The sequence below is a fragment of the Phacochoerus africanus genome, chromosome 11 (genome assembly GCF_016906955.1).
Source record: "Phacochoerus africanus isolate WHEZ1 chromosome 11, ROS_Pafr_v1, whole genome shotgun sequence".
NCBI classification, from domain to species: Eukaryota; Metazoa; Chordata; class Mammalia; order Artiodactyla; family Suidae; genus Phacochoerus; species Phacochoerus africanus.
The window spans coordinates 34,031,701-34,049,769 of NC_062554.1; the positions used below are offsets into that span (position 1 = coordinate 34,031,701).

Below are 18,069 nucleotides of genomic sequence, written 5' to 3' on the forward strand. Positions count from 1 at the left end.
TGGGATCTCAGCCGCATCTGCAACCTACACCACAGCTCACGGCAACGCCGGATCCTTAACCCAATGAGCAAGGGCAGGGACCGAACCCGCAACCTCATGGTTCCTAGTTGGATTCATTAACCACTGAGCCACGACAGGAACTCCCCATTCCCCCTTTTCTTTGACACTTCTCAGTCTTGAGGGGTGGCAGAGGGACTCAGTTTTAGGGGAACCTGGTTTCATTAGAACCTCAGGAGCTTAATCATTTGTATCTCTCCCTCCCTTCTTCCTGCAGATTGCTACTTTCCAAAGCACAGAATTACAAAACTGATCTGTTGAAAGGACCTATAGAACATCTTACCTTTTTGATTTTGTAAATGAAGAAACACAGATCCAGAAAGTGGCAGACTTCTCAGTATACCCATGGCCTTCTAACCTTCTTTCTGATGTTTTATGACGCTTGCTGCCCCCACTATGCTCATAGTGGGGGGACGCTTGCTGCCCCCACTATGCCCCCACGTGAAAGACAAAGCTCTTCGCTAAGTCATCCACAGAAGACCTTGCATAATCAGGTATTTATCTACCTTTTCAAACATACCACCCATTGTTCCTCTAAATAGATTCCTTTCTGCCACATTACTCTCTAGTCTTTGAACTTCCTACATTTACCTCCTGCATTTTTGCTGGGGGATCTTCATGGGGTTTTTTGCTTGTTTATTTCACCTCGAATATCTTTCTCTAAATGTATCCCCTGTTGTGGATCATGTGTTCTGAGGCTCAAAACATGCCTGAATGAATGAATGAAATGTCAAATTAATAAATGAAACATTGAAATTAGCCAGTTTTCCCCACATGGACTAAATTTCCTTTGATAGAAGTCAATAAATATCCACCACATTCTGAAATTTACACAAAAATGAACAATATTGGGAAATAGTCACATGATTTATGTTCAGCTCTCAAAAACACAATGATTTCTTAACAGTTGGCAGTTTCAGTGTATCAAATGCTCATTTGGGAAAGCATGCATTTGATTTCCTGATCTCCACCAATGACCCCTCCTCCAGGGCCTTCCCAAAGGACACATCTATCCTGATTTTCTCTGACTTGAAGACTGATGGGTAGAGACTGGTAAGAAAGAGGAGGAATGTGGAAGTGACAAGGAGAAAAGGAAAGCCTAGAAGATACTAGAGGAGAATGAATTTGTAATATTGCCTCAATCAAAGAGAGAGATTTAAAAGTATGACCCAAAGACCTTAGTTCTTAAAAAAGAATTTATATTATAGATGTTATTTAAAGCATAAATTGAATCTACGAGTGATTTTAACATTTAGTTCTTGACCACGAAACCTGGAAACCAGTATCCAACAGTTTAAAACAATTAGAAAACCAAATGGCTTTATTAGAAAATGAAGATTTCTTGGCCTATAACTTGCTGCACTGGGTACATGAGCCTTTATTATGGACTCAGCTCCATTCTCTTCTAATGTGATCTGCTAAAGAATTTTTATAGAGATCTATATAGAACTAAAATTTATTTTTAAAAAGATACAAATTGACTTGCTAATTCTGAACTCTAACACGAAGAGCAAGCACAAAGTCTTAAATTAAGTGATTAGTTGCTGATGCATTGCTGATGTCTAACTGTGATATTTGGGGGATATTGCAATGTATTATGTTAAACTTTAAATGTCTGGATAGTCTTTAAGTTGATCATTAAAACCAACAGAATTTAAGTGAATGTCAATAAAACTAGTGAGTTATAAATATTCTCCCTTCCAACATATTCGATCAGAGCTGTCAATAAACAAAATTGTATTTCCTAGGATTTCAGGCATGAATACTAATCTATGAATTTTAATTTCATGGCGTTTTTTTTTTTTGCTTTTTTTTTTAAAGGCTGCACCCGTAGCATGTGGAGGTTCCCAGCCTAGCAGTCTAATCGGAGCTGTAGCTGCCAGCTTACACCACAGCCACAGCAACACCAGACCTAAACCACATCTGTGACCTACACCACAGCTCACGACAACGTTGGATCCTTAACCTACTGAGCAAGGCCAGGGATGAAACCCGCAACCTCATGGTTCCTAGTCAGATTCGTTTTCATTGAGCCACAACAGAAACTCCCAAAGAACAATTTGGACATATGCAGAGTTATTCTTAGAATAAAACTGGACACATAGATATTTTATGAAACGGAATAAAAGTCTTAATATATGCATTAAAATACTGTTTACATATAGAGTATGATTTTTGCACGTAAAATTCCACGATATCTAAATGAACTACTCTGCACAGCATTATCTGATCTGTTCCCTGTCCTCTCCCCATACTCTGCCTCACACATCAGTTGCTGTTTCCGATGGCAGAAGTGATTCTTGCTACAGAACGCCTGTCTCTACTCCCTTTCCCCCAAACAACCCAAAGCCACGAAACTAAATAAAGTGGCAAGGTTCCTCCCTATTCTGTGCAACTGCCATCCTGTCTCCAATGGAATGATGATGAAGACTGAGCTACGAACAAAATCAAAAGTTCTTTCATTGAAAACTCTCTTTATACTTTGCCTCCCACCCCCAATTCACACACCAAACTCTATAGGAGCGGGGCCAGAAAGTGGCAGACTTGTTATTAGACCAAGGCCTTCTAGCTTTCTCCTGATCCTCTGTGACGCTTGTACCCCCTACCTGCTGGGAGGAAAAGCCCCCAACTCCCACAGATCATTCCCCAGGAATCCTTATAAATGCCACCAAACTGATCATCTGCCTTAACATGACCTGATATGGTTTGTAATTTATTGTCTAGCTGAAAGTACTCATTTTATGATGGAAAACTACACATGATCTTCAAATATATTATTTGAAAATAATTTGGTTATTTTAATGTACTTTTTTGGTTCAGGCCTTATTTGGGGAAGGGTGTGTTTCCAAATAATGAAATAAAAACATATTGCTTTAAAAACAAAACAAAACAAAACTGGAGTTCCCATCCTAGCTCAGCAGAAACGAATCTGACTAGCATCCATGAGGACATGGGTTCAATCCCTGGCCTCGATCAGTAGGTTAAGGGTCTAGCATTGCCATGAGCTGTGGTGTAGGCTGCAGACACGGCTTGGATCTGGCATTGCTATGGCTGTGGTGCAGGCCAGCGGCTCCAGCTCCAATTCAACCCCTAGCCTGGGAACCTCCATATGCCACAGGTGCGGCCCTAAAAAGACAAAAACAAAACTGAGTTGATAACACAGTCCTACCAGCGGGGGTGCCCATCTAGATGGGAAAAGGTGTGAGATAAGACCTAAGGGCACTGCATCTGTAATGGTACTGATTTCAGGCCTCAAGGAGAGAGAGGCTGTGGACTCTCCAAAGCAAGGAGTGTCAGAGGAGAATGTCTTTCATGGAAAGGTCTGCAGCAACAGCAGAAAGAAGCAAGAAAACTTAAAACTTCTGTTTCCGGTGGCTTCAGGACATGGGCAGAGTAAAAGTCAATCGTCAGAGAACAATGTTCTAAAACCGGGCTTGCAGAAATCACACAATCTTGTCACTCCAAACAGCTGCATGCATTTTGGGAAGGAAGTTTGTAATACTGTGCACCTTTTAAAACTGCAGTTGAGTACTAAATAATGGAGTAGATTTGTTCATAGGCAATATTTATTTTTCATGAAGATAAGAGGCACATTACATTTGCTGTAGAAAATGCTACCAGAGGAAAAAGCTGCATGTTACCGATATGACAAAACCAAACCAAACCAAACCAAAACATAAAAAACTCCACTTACAAAAATGTTCTGCCCTAAAAGAACACATTGACTGGAAGACATTATTCCAGGTGAGTGAGCCACATGGAAATGAGGATTTATTAGGATTTGTTTTGAAATGTAATTTGTATGGTGAGCTTTTTATTCCTTTGATGGCAATGAAACAGATTTATTGACTACAAGTTGGAAGTGCAATAGATAACAGATAACCAAGGGAGAAGTTTCAATAAAACATTCAGGAAAGAAAAAAAGAAGTGAGTGAGTATGCCTACTTACATTTCAGCTAATAAATAAAAAGTACAGATAGGGCTTTAACTGAAAACCATCTTGGTTATTGCAGCCTGAAAGGTTTATTGAAAATTGGGTAGAACACTCTAATTTTTCATACTTACAGCTGCATGAGTTAGAATGATATAACACAAATTTTGATTTTGGTACAGGAAGCCTATGTTTTCTTAGGAAACTTGCAAGCGGCATGAAGTGTGGTTCCTGATTATCAGAGTGTCTGTCTCAGCTCTCTCTGATTGTGCTTTGGGATTTTGGACAAGTCAACAGTAGAGTATTTATTTTTATTGGTCATCCTTTGAGGTAAAAATACTGGAAGCTTTCAGGGAATTTTTGAAGGTGCATCTTAATAAGCATTGGAGGAGCTCCCACTGTGGCTCAGGGGTTATGAACCCAACTAGTATCCATGACGATGCAAGTTTGATCCCCAGCCTCGCTCAGTGGGTTAAGGATCCAGCATTGCCATGAACTGTGGCATAGGCTGGCAGCTGCAGCTCTGATTCAACCCCTAGCTGGGGAACTTTCAGATGCCACAGATGTGGCCTTAAAAAGCCAAAAAAAAAAAAAAAAGGCATTGGCCTTTTGTCTCAAAGAACTGAGCAGAAATGAGCACTAGGATAGTTGAGAACTTGGACCTGAAAGCACCATGCTCAGAAATCCAAGTGTATTTAGGCTGCTCATCTGCCACTAGGACTTAATGAACCCCGGTGACATACCCTTCACTCCACTTGGCTGGACTCATGGAAGAAATTGGCTCCCTTTTTTCTTCCAAGACAGGAAGAAAAATGTCATTCTTTCTTAGTAGCCCCTGAGCTATCTTGATTTCAGTGTTGCTGTCTTAAGAGTCTTGCTTTGGAGAATGATGGATCACTTCCTACATCTGAAGTCAGTCTCCGAAGACTTAACAGACATTAAGAAGCCAGGGAGGCAAAATCACTCTGAATACCAATAACAACCATCAAAGTGAGAACATTTTCCTTGTGGTAGAGCAGGGCCAAACTTGTGTTCTCACAATTTGCAGTGTGGCTTCTTAGAATAAGCTCCATAGATCTGGAAAGAGCCAGAGCACCCTTAGTTCAGAAACAGGAATTCACCTAAACTGTGCGGTAAGTGAGTACATGACTAGGCATTTACATCAATAAAATGGGGTTGTTTTAATACACAAAGGCTTTTAGGTTATAAATAATCCATGATGGCTTGCCAAATATGTCATTGTAAATCCATGTCTGTATATCAAAGAGACAGGAACACAAAAGCAAGATATGTAAAATTAATTGGCATAATTTTGAAAGTATGAATCCATTATTAAATATGTATATTTCATCCAATTCCTATTTCTGTTAATATTTCAATGCTCACTTTTTTGACTTTTAACTACCCAAATTTCCAATGAACACTATTTTGAAAGACTTACCCAGAGTCAGTCCCCATGCCATTCTCCAAAGGAGCTACTTCTATGGAGAAGTTTTTGAAAAGAAACAATTCAAAATTCTGCGACAGCTTATAAATTGTCTCTCATAGGATTGTAATAAGAAATCTTGTGAGAATTTTTTGAGACAGATGTTAATGAATTTGCATGCCTCAGCAAGATACATAAAAAGAAGACAGTGACTTTATTTCTAAAACACCTATATTATTATGGCATGCTTTCGAAGACAGGTAATAATTATCTACATAGGGAAATATGTATTGTAGCACATCTTGTGGGAAAAATGGTTAGAATATGCCTTTTCCCAGAAACCGTATTTTCCCTTTTTATAATTAAGATGTATACATTAAGAAAAGCTCATTTATCGGTTTTTAATATACAAGGTGCTTTCTTTAAAAGAACAAGATCAAAAATTGTCTTGTAACTCAAAACTTAAAAGTAAACAAATTAACCTTCTACATCTTCCAAAGTCATGTTTCATGTATTTACTGTGTCCCTTATTTTGCCAGATTTGAAGGGTCTAAATAACTAAACCATATGTAAGCTCTGGTGTACCTGGTTATACATACTAAATAACCATTTGATCTATTTACACAGAGACATGGATACATATATCCTCAGACACTATTATTAAATGCAATCCTATATTCTTGGATATAGAGATTGATGATGCACCTTTCTACTTGCCATGGCACTAACAAAGCTAGGTTGAAACTCAGCAACCACTTATATTCATTGCTTTGCAGGCTAATAGTAAGTTCGGTTGCTGGTGGGAAAGGGATCTCTTACCACACCCTCCTTAAAATAAAGCTTCTTTCATGCTTAATGTAAGGATGTGCACATTCTTTTATCGAGGTGGTCTTGAGCTGCAGATACAATCGCATCGCTCATGGTGATCCAGCTGGATGTCAACGAGAGCCATGTGCTTCGCTCTGCCTCTCCTCTTGAAATGGCCAGGCTCAAACTTTAACACCTAGGACAAGAAGCATATTTCCTGTTAGCAAGCACCTGGAGTATAACTCAACCACATACTAATTATTCTCTTTATGACAACTGCTTTTTAAGCCTTGGAGGAGCCAATGAAAGCTATGGGGACACTATTAGAATGCACACATGTAGAGAGTTCCCGTCATGGTGCAGTGGAAACGAATCCGACTAGGAACCACGAGGTTGTGGGTTCTATCCCTGGCCTCACTCAGTGGGTTAAGGATCCGGCGTTGCCATGATGTAGGTTGCAGACGTGGCTCGGATCTGACGTTGCTATGGCCGGGGTGTAGGCCAGTGGCTGCAGCTCTGATTAGACCCCTAGCCTGGGAACTCCACATGCCACAGGTATGGCCCTAGAAAGACAAAAGCCAAAAAAAAAAAAAAAGAATGTACACATGTAAATATTTTATAATCACCATCTCCTTGCAGTGATGGAGTCCACTGATCCCAGAGTAATGCCTTCTGCATTACCTACCTGCAGTACCCACACAATATCAGGTGTCTAAGCAGGTATTTATTAATAGCTTTCTAAGTGTCTGCTTTGTGCCAGGTGCTATCCCAAATATTGTCATAAGGATTCTTCCAACCAAAGTATGTATTATGGATAAATATAATAGTGAGCAGATTAACTCTGCATGCAAAATAACAAATAAAGTCATGAACATAATATGCTGGTATGGCTAAATGTATGGTGGATATAAAACATTTTGCCCCAATGAATGACATTATTTGTTATAAATAAATAAAAATACATTTGATGTTCTTACATATCTGTTATTTGTTAAGATATAATAGCTTTTATCATTCAAAACAGATCCATTTCCACTAAAGTTCTTGTACCTTAATACCAGTATAACAATACAACATTTCTTTGTCTTTCCTTTTTTAAAGTTTTATTGAAGTATGGTTGATTTAAAGTGTTGTGATGATTTCTGCTGTACAGTAAAGTGATTCATTTATACATGTAAACACATCCATTCGTTTTCAGATTCTTTTCCCATACAGACCATCACAGAAAATTAGGTAGAGTTCCCTGTCCTATATAGCAGGTCCCTGTTGGCCAACATTTCTTAAATTAATCAAGTACATCCTTAATCTTTAAATTAATAAGGTTAAATGTAATTTTTTAAACTCCTAAATTCAAATAGAAGCTAACTCTCCTTCCCTAACACGTCCTTCATTGAAGTCAAATATTAGCCCCCTCATGCACACATACTTGGAAAATTACATATTTGTTCTCTATTTACTCCATAGTCAGTTTAACGTCTTCTTTTCTTTATGTTCTTAGGTTCCTGTTTGCCTTCCTTTTAATTTTGTTTTATTTTCCTATTTAGACTTTAAACTCTGCATGACATGAACATACACTTACGTAGCATTTTACCATTTTCAAAGAATTTGCACAGATGCACTATTTTGTTTGCCCTTAGACAAACCTTGTCACATCACAGAGAAGGCAGTACCTTCATTCACACTTTACAGGCTGGAGGACTGAGATTCTAAAGGAGGCCAAGTGCCTTGTGCAGAGTCTTCTGGCAACTTGGAGCTGGGAGCAAAGCTTTGTCCTCTAGGTTCCTATCTCCCTTGGACCCCAAGACCCAAGGCCTCTCTAACGTGGCCATGATTTCCCTTTGTGTCTCAAAGCTGTGTCAGGCATGCACGTAAACTGAAATGGGGACCTGATGCTTGACTTTGGACTTAGATGAAGAGGAAATGTGAGGAAATCTTGCTTGCAAGGCTGTATAACCATTCATGGCATCACCACATTTTTTTTTTCCTGTGGATTCTCTTCCCAGCAATTTTGTCATCCTCACATCATCTGTTTGAAGTCATCAACAAAGCAAAACCATCTACTAGGAAAAACTACACCTAGTGTCCTCAGTGCTTAGGCTTCCCCTTTATTTCAGCATTTAGCCCTGCTGTTCCAAAAGAGTTCTGTGGGGCAGGCCATTTGTTCAAGGTTCAGTAAAGCCAAGGAGTCTGGACTCTGCTAACACAGAGAGAAATACTGAGTCCCCTTTGCAGGAGAGCTTCAAAAAAATACTTGTGAGTGCAAACTGAGATGGGAGGAAAAGGACGCTGTAGGAGAGTTCCTGAGGGAGACACAAAGACTCAAAACTATTTGATTTCAGTAAAGCTACTTCAAATGCCAGTTTGGGTAGCTAATTATATTATCTTCTGTTTTCTTGCAATTTTACTGCACTTACAACGTATATCACATCATTTCATATGACTTCTTATACTGTCTATTAAATGTATTGTAAGTGCTTTTAGGGCAAGGGTAGCAAGAATAATCACTAACATTACTGAGTATTTCTTAGATGCCATGCTGTTGGAAGTGACTTTGCAAGCATTAAATGTTCTGGACCTCACTGTAACACTATGAGATAGGATATAGGTATTTTTCCAGTTTTGTTCTTGGGTAAGGAAAGAGAGAGGTTAAGGTCACAGAGCTAGTGAGTGGTGTGACCAGTGACTGGCAGACTCCATGTGCCCCGGCTTGTGCTTTTACCTAGGAAATTGATATTTTGTTTGCTCAGGTTAGCAGTGCTTTGGGAACATAGCAGCTGCTAAAGAAATGTACCTGGGGGGCCATGCTGAGTGATGCCACCAGTGCAGATGTATGGGAACCTATATTCATGTTCTCTCTTTGATGTCTCCTCCCTGCATCTCCTCTGCCCCAACCTCCAACAAACAGAGGAGCAAAACAAAACATGCCAAGAAATAACGCTGAGGCTGAAGTGAACTTTTAAGCCTTTTACAATTTTGAAATAACATTTAAAGTACTGAGAGCAGAAGGACAGTGACATTTGCCTTTCCCTGCTCCCATGTTTTTTCCTGCTGGGTCTCTATAGAAAATAAAAGCGATTTTTTTCTTCATGGAAAAATAACTAGTCAAAGCCATGAATGGCGAGTATATTATATTTAGGATATTAAATAGCCCTGCCCATGACAGCTATGAAAGCCCTACTGTGCCATATTTGGTCAGAGTCTTGGAAGGGGGTAGGGGTTGGGCTCCTACAGTTTTGTCAGGAATTCCTCAAAATATTAGTCACTAGTGTCCAAGTCTATAAACCAGATTTGGGGGTTGGAAGATGCAGCAGAAGAAAATGATTCTTAAGAAGCTGAGTGTATGATAAATATTCTCTGTTTTAAAAAGACCATTATTAAAGCCTAAAAAGTTTGCCATGACTGATTACATAAAATCTGTGCTCTGTTGATTTGCTTCCTCATTTAATGGTGAATGAAAGTGTGTGTTTTGGGATGAGAGCAGAGCCTGGCTAGTTTTTCTAACCGGTCTCCTGATTGTTCAGGGATTTCCCCTGTGTTTCATATTAAGCCATATGGGCACGGTATATATGTGTTTTGCTGATAAGAGGAGAAAAATGAATTGGCAGACACTTTCCTAGACAAGACAGGAAAGCACTGTTTGAACAAAGTGGAAACTGGACTGCTTTACTGGCTGATCACAGCACTGATGTTCAAAGCTTTCAGACCATGTAATAGTCTTAGGTTCAGGTACACAGCGTTGAAAGGAGGAAGAAAGCAAAGCTGATTTGAGAGAGCATGAAAAGTTAAAAGAAAAATGAAAAGCCTTTATCTGAGAAAGCAAACTGTCTACTGGTTATCTGGTCACCTTTAAAGGAAAGGAATCATTGAATTAATTATAGTGGCTGAAGGACACTTACTAATAGGTACCTTCACAAAATGCTTTCCTATTTTCTGAGCTGTGATTCCCAGCTGTAAGCACACACATGGAAATAAAAACTCATTGAGGAGCAGGCAGCCATTTCTTATCACCTATGGGTGAAATTGGCAATCCTGACCCTTCTTCACCACTGGGAAAACCTCATAAAGTCAGGGAAAGATGACTTTTAGTAAATGAAGAATGACTGAGCCAGTTAGTGGCTTTCATACCACTATACAAAATCAAAGATGCTCAGTTTGCAAGTTGCCATATCACAAAAGATATTTAGCTATGGTTACTCTCCTTGTTGCCAATAAACCACTGAAAGAATCATGGCCGTAAAGCTATTATACTAATAAAACAATACAAGGCAGAAAAGCTATCTGCTGAGTTGAGTTCTTGTTTATTGGGAATATAAAAAAAAAGGTCGTTAAGGCCTTGTAACAGTTCTCAAATTACCGGCTGACAAAGGAACACAAGTACATATTTCAAGACACATGCATTGTATAAACCTGAATCATTAACAGTTTATTTAAGATTCTGCCAAACGCCTAAAGCAGGCAGCATTCGATACACATCGTTTAAGGGGAAAAAAAGCTTCATATTTTTGCTTCCATTTTTATTTCTTTCACGCTTACAGACTTTACAAAAAACGTGAATGGAGTTAAGATTTTTAAGGGCTGGTAATCAACTTTTCTGAAACCTAAAGTGACTATAAGCAAAAATATTTTGAGAAGGGATAACATATTATTTTCCACCTGGGTAATTGCTCAACTTGTAGGTACTAGTTTTCAGGGAGGCTGAAAGTTGTAATGGAGGGAATGAGACCAAGTCCTGCAATACAGGACTCAATAAGAAAGACATAAATGGCAGAGTTAAGTAACGGTTCACTGACAAGCTAGGTATGAGGATGACCAAAGGCTGGGGTTATAGAGAGCATCTATGAAACTCATGAATTTTGAAAATGCAATCTTGACATCTGTGGACATCTACTTCTAAAAGTTTTCTGTGAGCACTCTGGGGTGAATTTAGCTGCAATGCTGCCTTTAGAGTACTAAATAGGTCAATGATTTTGACAGCACTTTGGAGAATGAATGACTACACGGTCAGCCTACCAACTGTAGAAAACATAGTGGAGGCCTAGCCGGGCACCAAATTTCAGAGCATGGCTTTAGCACTGGAGTATCCTTCATGTTACTGATGGGTCTCATCTACCTGGGGCGTATGCTGCCCCAAGGCAGGTTTGTTCAACGTTGGCAGGAAGGCCCAATGTGAAGGCAGATCTACAAGGGAAATGATGTACGTATGTCACAGAACTTAGAGAGTCCCCTCACTGGTGAGTCATCAGGGCCCTAAGGAGTCAGAACTGAGAAAGCCCAACCATGCACTAGAAAATTCCACCCACGTTGGTCTTGTGCTTTACAATCATTCATCTAGGATCCCTATGAGATAAGGAGCACAGGTGGTATTATTACCAAAGAGTGAATAAATACTGTTATCAGCAGTCTACACACATTAAGTGTTTCAGATCATATGTTTATTCTTTTTTTTTTTTTGCCATTTCTAGGGCTGCTCCCATGGTATATAGAGGTTCCCAGACAAGGGGTCGAATCAGAGCTGTAGCCACCAGACTACACCAGAGCCACAGCAACGTGGGATCTGAGCCGCCGCGTCTGCAACCTACACCACAGCTCACGGCAACGCCGGATCCTTAACCCACTGAGCAAAGCCAGGGATCAAACCCACAACCTCATGGTTCCTAGTCGGATTCGTTAACCACTGCGCCACTACAGGAACTCCCTCATATGTTTATTCTTTTGCATCTACTTAGCACTTCAACCACCATCTTGTTTATATTCCCTACACAATTTCAGTAAGATAAGATTAGAGGAGTAAGGTTGAGTGTAACAGTGAGTGGATATCACGTGATTTCAGATTTGTCTGGGAATTCAAAATCGTAGGTTATTGTGGGGACAAAGTGAGGAAACCGAGGCTGTGGAGGTTTTAGGTGGCTGGCCCTTGGTGGCCTCTGATGTGGCAGAGCTGAAACCTGAATCTGTATCTTTTCTTTTCTAGTCCTGTGATTAGTTTTTTCCTCTATCATCTTGTCTTCATTGGAAAACCACAGGAAAGGCCTGCAAGAGAGTTCTTTCAGTTTCACTCAAAGAGGGACAAAGGGGAAGTAGGGAGACTTTCTACAAGTCCTGCTACTTCCAGAAAAATAATAGAACAGAGATATTCTTAACTTATATTATGGTTACTTATAATTATAGCCCCAAAACTCAATGCCTTTGACATAGAGTAGAAATTTTTTGAAAAAAATTATTTTCCTGTCTCCTTGATCTCCATTTGCAGTTTTAAATTTCTTTCAAAGACAGATGCTTAAAACACATAAAAATTTGAAGTACTATTCTTTTGTCTCAAGTCTAAAGTTCAACATTTTACTACCTTAATCTCTTGTTTCATATATAAACATGTGCTTACATCTACTCTGAAACTGTAGTGGGCAGAAAATTTTTAATACATAATTCTTCCATAAAATAAAAAGAATATTTCAAAGTCACTTTTTCATTTATTTGAAAGACTAGAATGATTCTAGATGCTGCAAATGTGCCAGAGCCAGAGTTGGGTTAGGCTTATGCTGTTCAATATGGTAGCCCCTATCCATGTGTAGCTATTTACATTTAAATTGGTTAAAATTAAATAGGATTAAAAATTCAGGTTCTCATTTGCATTACACACACTTCAAGTGCCCCATGGTGCTAGTGACCACCATACTGGATAGTACAGATATGCAACATTCCCATCACTGCTGAAAGTTCTAGCAGGTAGTGCAAGTATATCTGCACTGTAACAAAATTGTGAGAGCAAGGAGAGAAAATTAACTTCAGGAGTTCCCGTTGTGGTTCAGTGGCAATGAATCTGACTAGTATCCCTGAGGACACACGTTTGATCCCTGGCCTTGCTCAGTGAGTTAATGATCTGGCATTGCCATGAGCTGTGGTGTAGGTTGCAGATGCAGCTCGGATCCTGTGTTGCTGTGGCTCTGGCGTAGGCTGGCAGCTTCAGCTCTGATTGGAACCCTAGCCTGGGAACCTCCATATGCTGTGAGTGCAGCCCTTAAATAAAAAATAAAAAATAAGTCTCCTAAGTCTTGGTTGTTGACTGAATGGACATAGTCAGAAGAAGAAGAATAACAACACCAAAATGTAAGTATTAATTAAAAAGTTTACTTTATTTCTTGGGACTATCCTTTCATTATACATTATCAAGGGAAGATAAGGACTGAAATAATAGCATCCCTAATTGTCTACACAATACGTTTTCTGGAAACTTTCCTTTTTAAAAATCACTACCAAGAGTACTTTTTATATCCTATATATTCCAAGAGGCATGAGATGGTTGCTACAGCAGGATACCTACAAACTTTTGAGAACAGGAAATAATACAGACGATGACCTTTCATACACAGTGAAGAATGCTCAAACCCTTACAGGAGAAGCTGCATAGCCTTAGCTTCCTTTTATTTGTAATTTCTAATTAGTGATCATTTGAGAATCATATATTTGAGTTTCTTGGATTGTATCGCTTAAATGTTACTCCTTGAAATATCTGTGGAGATGTGACAAGTCCTAGTCACCCCCTTAAGGGTGCTCATCTCTCACAGAAACTCATTTCACATCTCATCAGTTACAACCAGGAGCTGGGAAAACTGTTTTCTCATTTCTCTGAGTTAAGAATATAGACACAGAATAGATAGAATAGAGGACAAGGATTCTTCCCTAATGAGACTGAGCTCAAGCAACCCCCATTTCTAAAATGGAACAAGCCTTCTGCTCTTTTCCACAGGGCACTCGCCCGAGTGATCACTGTGACACATTTCAAGGGTATTTTAGGAGTCTGGGGAAAATGTGCCAGCCGTGGGTGCTCCAGGTATGCAGTTACTGACTGAGTGATGGATGCTGTTTTGTCCCTTTGTCCAGAACCCGGCAGAGTGATTTTGTACAGAGCTCAGCAGACTCCGAGAAGTAAAAATATCATGACACGTTTCAAAGAGATGCTTTAGACAGCAGTTTCAAAAAGATGCCAACACTTTAGATCCACTCATGTGACTGAACAAAGAGATCAAGGGCTGCCCCTTCTAGACATTAATTGTGAACAGAAATACACGGAACAGCTACTGAGTACAGAGACAAGAATAGAACTAAGCAAGGGACCCTTCAGAGTCTTTTAGAGTTAACTGTCTGGGGGGTGTGGGTTCTTTGGGGCCTAGGTTTAACTCTGTGTTTCCCCAATATGCAATTGTAAAAATCAAACTGCACCTTCTGAGTGTCAAGATGAAAATAAGCCATCAAAGCACTGAACTGGCATGTTTTGCCTCACGGTTAAGACGAGGTAGAGATCTTGTCACTTCCCGGCTTATTTTAACTCAAACCAAAGTATTACATTCTGCATTTGTCCCCAGGGTATGACTCAGTATTACAAAATTAAGGCTCTTAGACACAAAGGACAAAGTCCAATCTAGAGTTCATCAGGTCACACGAAAATAAAACACAATGAATGCAGATGACAGACAGCATTCTCTGGATGTGAGAACATTTTTTTTTCCCCTTTGCAAACAGCGGGTGGAGTAAGAAATTCTGGCGACTGAGAAAACATGGTCTCTGCAGGTCTAAAATTGTGTGTTCCCATCTGTCTGAGGTAAGCCTGCTTATTGTGGCCTCCGACCTCCTACATTTCCCAAGTTGAAAATACCACTTATGACGTATCCCTTTTCATTTAGCTCAGAAATTACCTCCTAACTTATTATTGTTTTATTATTTTCAGGAGGACAAAAAGGTTGGATACAGCTGGAGATTTTATTTAGGGAGCACCATCTATTCCTTTGTTTTGGTGGATCCTGATGAAAAGCGACTCAGACAAAAATTCCTAACCGTAATGTTTACTTCGTACTTTAATTTTTAAACATATTTCAATAGGATGTTTCACATCTTACAAAATGTGCTATTTTATGTGATTTCCCCAGGACCACCGCACAGAATTATCTGATATAATGTCTTAGTGCTATTTCACATGCATTGAAAACTGCATCTTTAAACTTGAGTGACTTGCATATGCTCCCACACCCAGGAAGTAAGAGAGCTGCTGTCAATGTCAAGAGCAGCTCTAACCCTTTAATCATCAATAAAGTGCTATATGTTTAAAAAGAGAGAACACAGTTTTGCCAGTGACAAGAACACTGACTCTGGAATCGGATGATCAGAGTTTAGGTTCTGGCTCTGTGATTTACTGACCAAGTCAATCTATAGTCCCTCTCAGGCCTCAGTTTACTCATCTATAAAAAGAGAATAAAAATTGCGCTCCCCTTATAGCGTTGTTGAGAAATTGCCAAGTGAGCTATGGATTGCTTACAATGGTGTCTGGCATACAGTAAAGACTTACGTGTGTTCCCTGTAGTTATTATCAAAGGTTACTACTTTCCTTAAAGTTTTGTTCCTTGTATACCTTTGTATTTACTTTTGTTTAATTTTGCATAATTTCAGAGTCAGTTCCCCAAAGCACTCAGTAGTATTTAAGAAAAATCAGTCCTTATGGGAGAAAAATATTTCCATGTTTAGAGATGAAGATGTCTCTGACAAAGTATATCTTCTGACAATTTATATTTTGCTATCTTTGCTTCATTTTTAATGACTTGACTGAATTAAAGCTTGGCTGTCAGCATTTTCTTAAAAGCAACCTAGATTTTCAGTCATATGCTATAAATGAATACTACCATCTTTCTACAAGGAGGCCAAGTTGACTCTCAAATTACTGCATCATACATTTGATCATGTATGCTAACAAGACTGTCATCAACCCACATGGTAATATTATGAGGGTGAGAAAAAGGAGTCCCTTCTTCAGGATGGACTCACACCCTCCCCAGGGCACCTCACTTGGCAAATTTGGCTGGAGTATAATTTCCCAATCAACCCCACCCCCACCCCTGGGGACATACCACTGTGCCACTGTGTAGTGAGCAATCTGAACAACCTGTTTCCCAGCACCTGAGCAATTATAGGACTTTCGTAGCCGAAAGGGGCTAAATGCAGCACTGCACCAAAGACACCGGGAAATGGCATACCTCATGATATTTTTTCACAGTTTTCCCTGAATTGCAGGTACAGGACTTCCAGTTAACAGTTCCACAGCCACAATTTCCTCCACAGCGCTGCACAAGGAGGCAGCGGGGAAAGAAGACGACATTGGTCAGCTTCAGCTCCTCTCTTAAGTTGACGGAGTAATTCCTGGGAGTGCAGCTGTAACGCTTTACATCATCATTGAGCCGGTCCAGGTCAACTGTAAGAAGCACACACTCTGTGTAAGCAAGTGGGTGACTGTGGCATAAACACTTGGCAACTGGGCAGGAAGATTCTGTGAAGGCAGCATTAACCTAAGGATTGGCTCTATCCTTGAGATCTCAGATCCGACCCCAAACACCAAAGATGAAAAATCGAATTTCTCTTTTGACTCGATCTGTCCTTCAAAAAAAAAAAAAAATTCCTAAAACAACAATAAAGAGAAAACAAAAGACCTCCAAAATCTTAGCTAAATCTATAAGCTTGGCTCAAATTTCCTTGCAGGTTTTTAATGCAAAAAAATAAAAATGTTCTGAGGAAAGAAAATAAAACATTCAGCAATCCAAAATAATTGTCTTCCTCTTAAATATATATATATATATATATATATGCATCTCTCTCTCTCTTAATTCTAAATATATATATATATATAAAATTGTCTTCCTCTTAAATATATATATATATATATATATTCCTCATATATATATATATATATATATATATATATATATATATGCATCTCTCTCTCTCTCTTAATTCTAAATAACTCCTGACTCTAAGCCATTACTTAAATATAATTTGAATTATATCCAGGACACATTAGGGACAATCACTGTAATCTATCCACTTGGCAGTGCAATTTTACAAGTAAATGTGAGAAATAAAACGGTTTTAGCTTCATTTTAACTTCAAGGTCAACTAAAATGTGAGAGGAAATAACATTTTGGGGGTTGTGAATATGATGCATATTTGTGCCTTGGGTCTAGATGGCAGTGTAGCGTAGTGGCTGAGTGCTTGGGCTCTGCAGGAAAGCTACAGCTGTGTTCACATCATAGCTAAGCCTCCTTTTAGCTGGAAAGTTACTTGATTGCGCTGAACCTCTGCTCCTTCATCTATAAAATGTAAATTGTAAAACTTTTCTTGTTTCACAGCAAAATTTGAAGGATTATATGCAGTGTGTCTGGTATTCAGTTAACACTGGTTATTATTATTCATCTTGATTTATTTTGATTTTTCCTCCAATTTTTTCCTTTAAAGTCAAATGGTCAAGAATTAAAAGAAAAACATTTTCAGACCTTTTTGCTCTGTTCCTCACTTTTGGCCAATATTCTATGTAAATGATGATGGGGGGGTTACTGGAATGTCTATGGATGAAGAGTATCACCCTAAATTTTCAAATGGTAGTCATTAATGTTTTGCTTGAATTACATGTGTATTATTACATTACATAAATTACATTTTAATTCGTGATTTCAACATCCATCTAAACATCAATCTATCTGGCATCCAAATCCTCTGGTCGGTGGGCACATACATGACTATCTTTTCATAAGAATGCAGTTTGAAGAAAGTCCTTTGTCCCCCAAGTTCCACACCATTTCCTAGTGTACTTTCCTTTTCACCAGCCAGGCCACCAAAGGAGGAATCCCACAGACGTTCAGAAGTTATCCTCAGGGAGTTCCCGTCATGGCTCAGTGGTTAATGAACCCGACTAGTATCCATGAGGACACAGGTTCGATCCCTGGGTTAAGGATCCGGCATTGCCCTGAGCTGTGGTGTGGGTCAAAGACACAGCTTGGATTCCTTGTGGCTGTGGCTGTGGCTGAGGCCCAGG

At 39.3% G+C, this 18,069-nt stretch overlaps 1 protein-coding gene across 2 annotated transcripts in view; it reads right to left on the reverse strand.

Annotated features, from left to right (window-relative positions):
* Positions 1 to 4,703: 4,703 nt before the first annotated feature.
* The window catches only part of PDGFD (platelet derived growth factor D), a 235,228-nt gene continuing 221,862 nt past the window's right edge, over positions 4,704 to 18,069 (reverse strand). For both annotated transcript variants that reach the window (XM_047752044.1, XM_047752043.1), the window contains exons 6-7: positions 16,241 to 16,455; positions 4,704 to 6,417 (exon numbers count right to left, since the gene is read on the reverse strand). In XM_047752044.1, the coding sequence (XP_047608000.1) occupies positions 6,292 to 6,417; positions 16,241 to 16,455 (341 nt within the window). In that variant the 3' untranslated portion in view covers positions 4,704 to 6,291. The remainder of the gene's footprint in view (positions 6,418 to 16,240; positions 16,456 to 18,069) is intronic.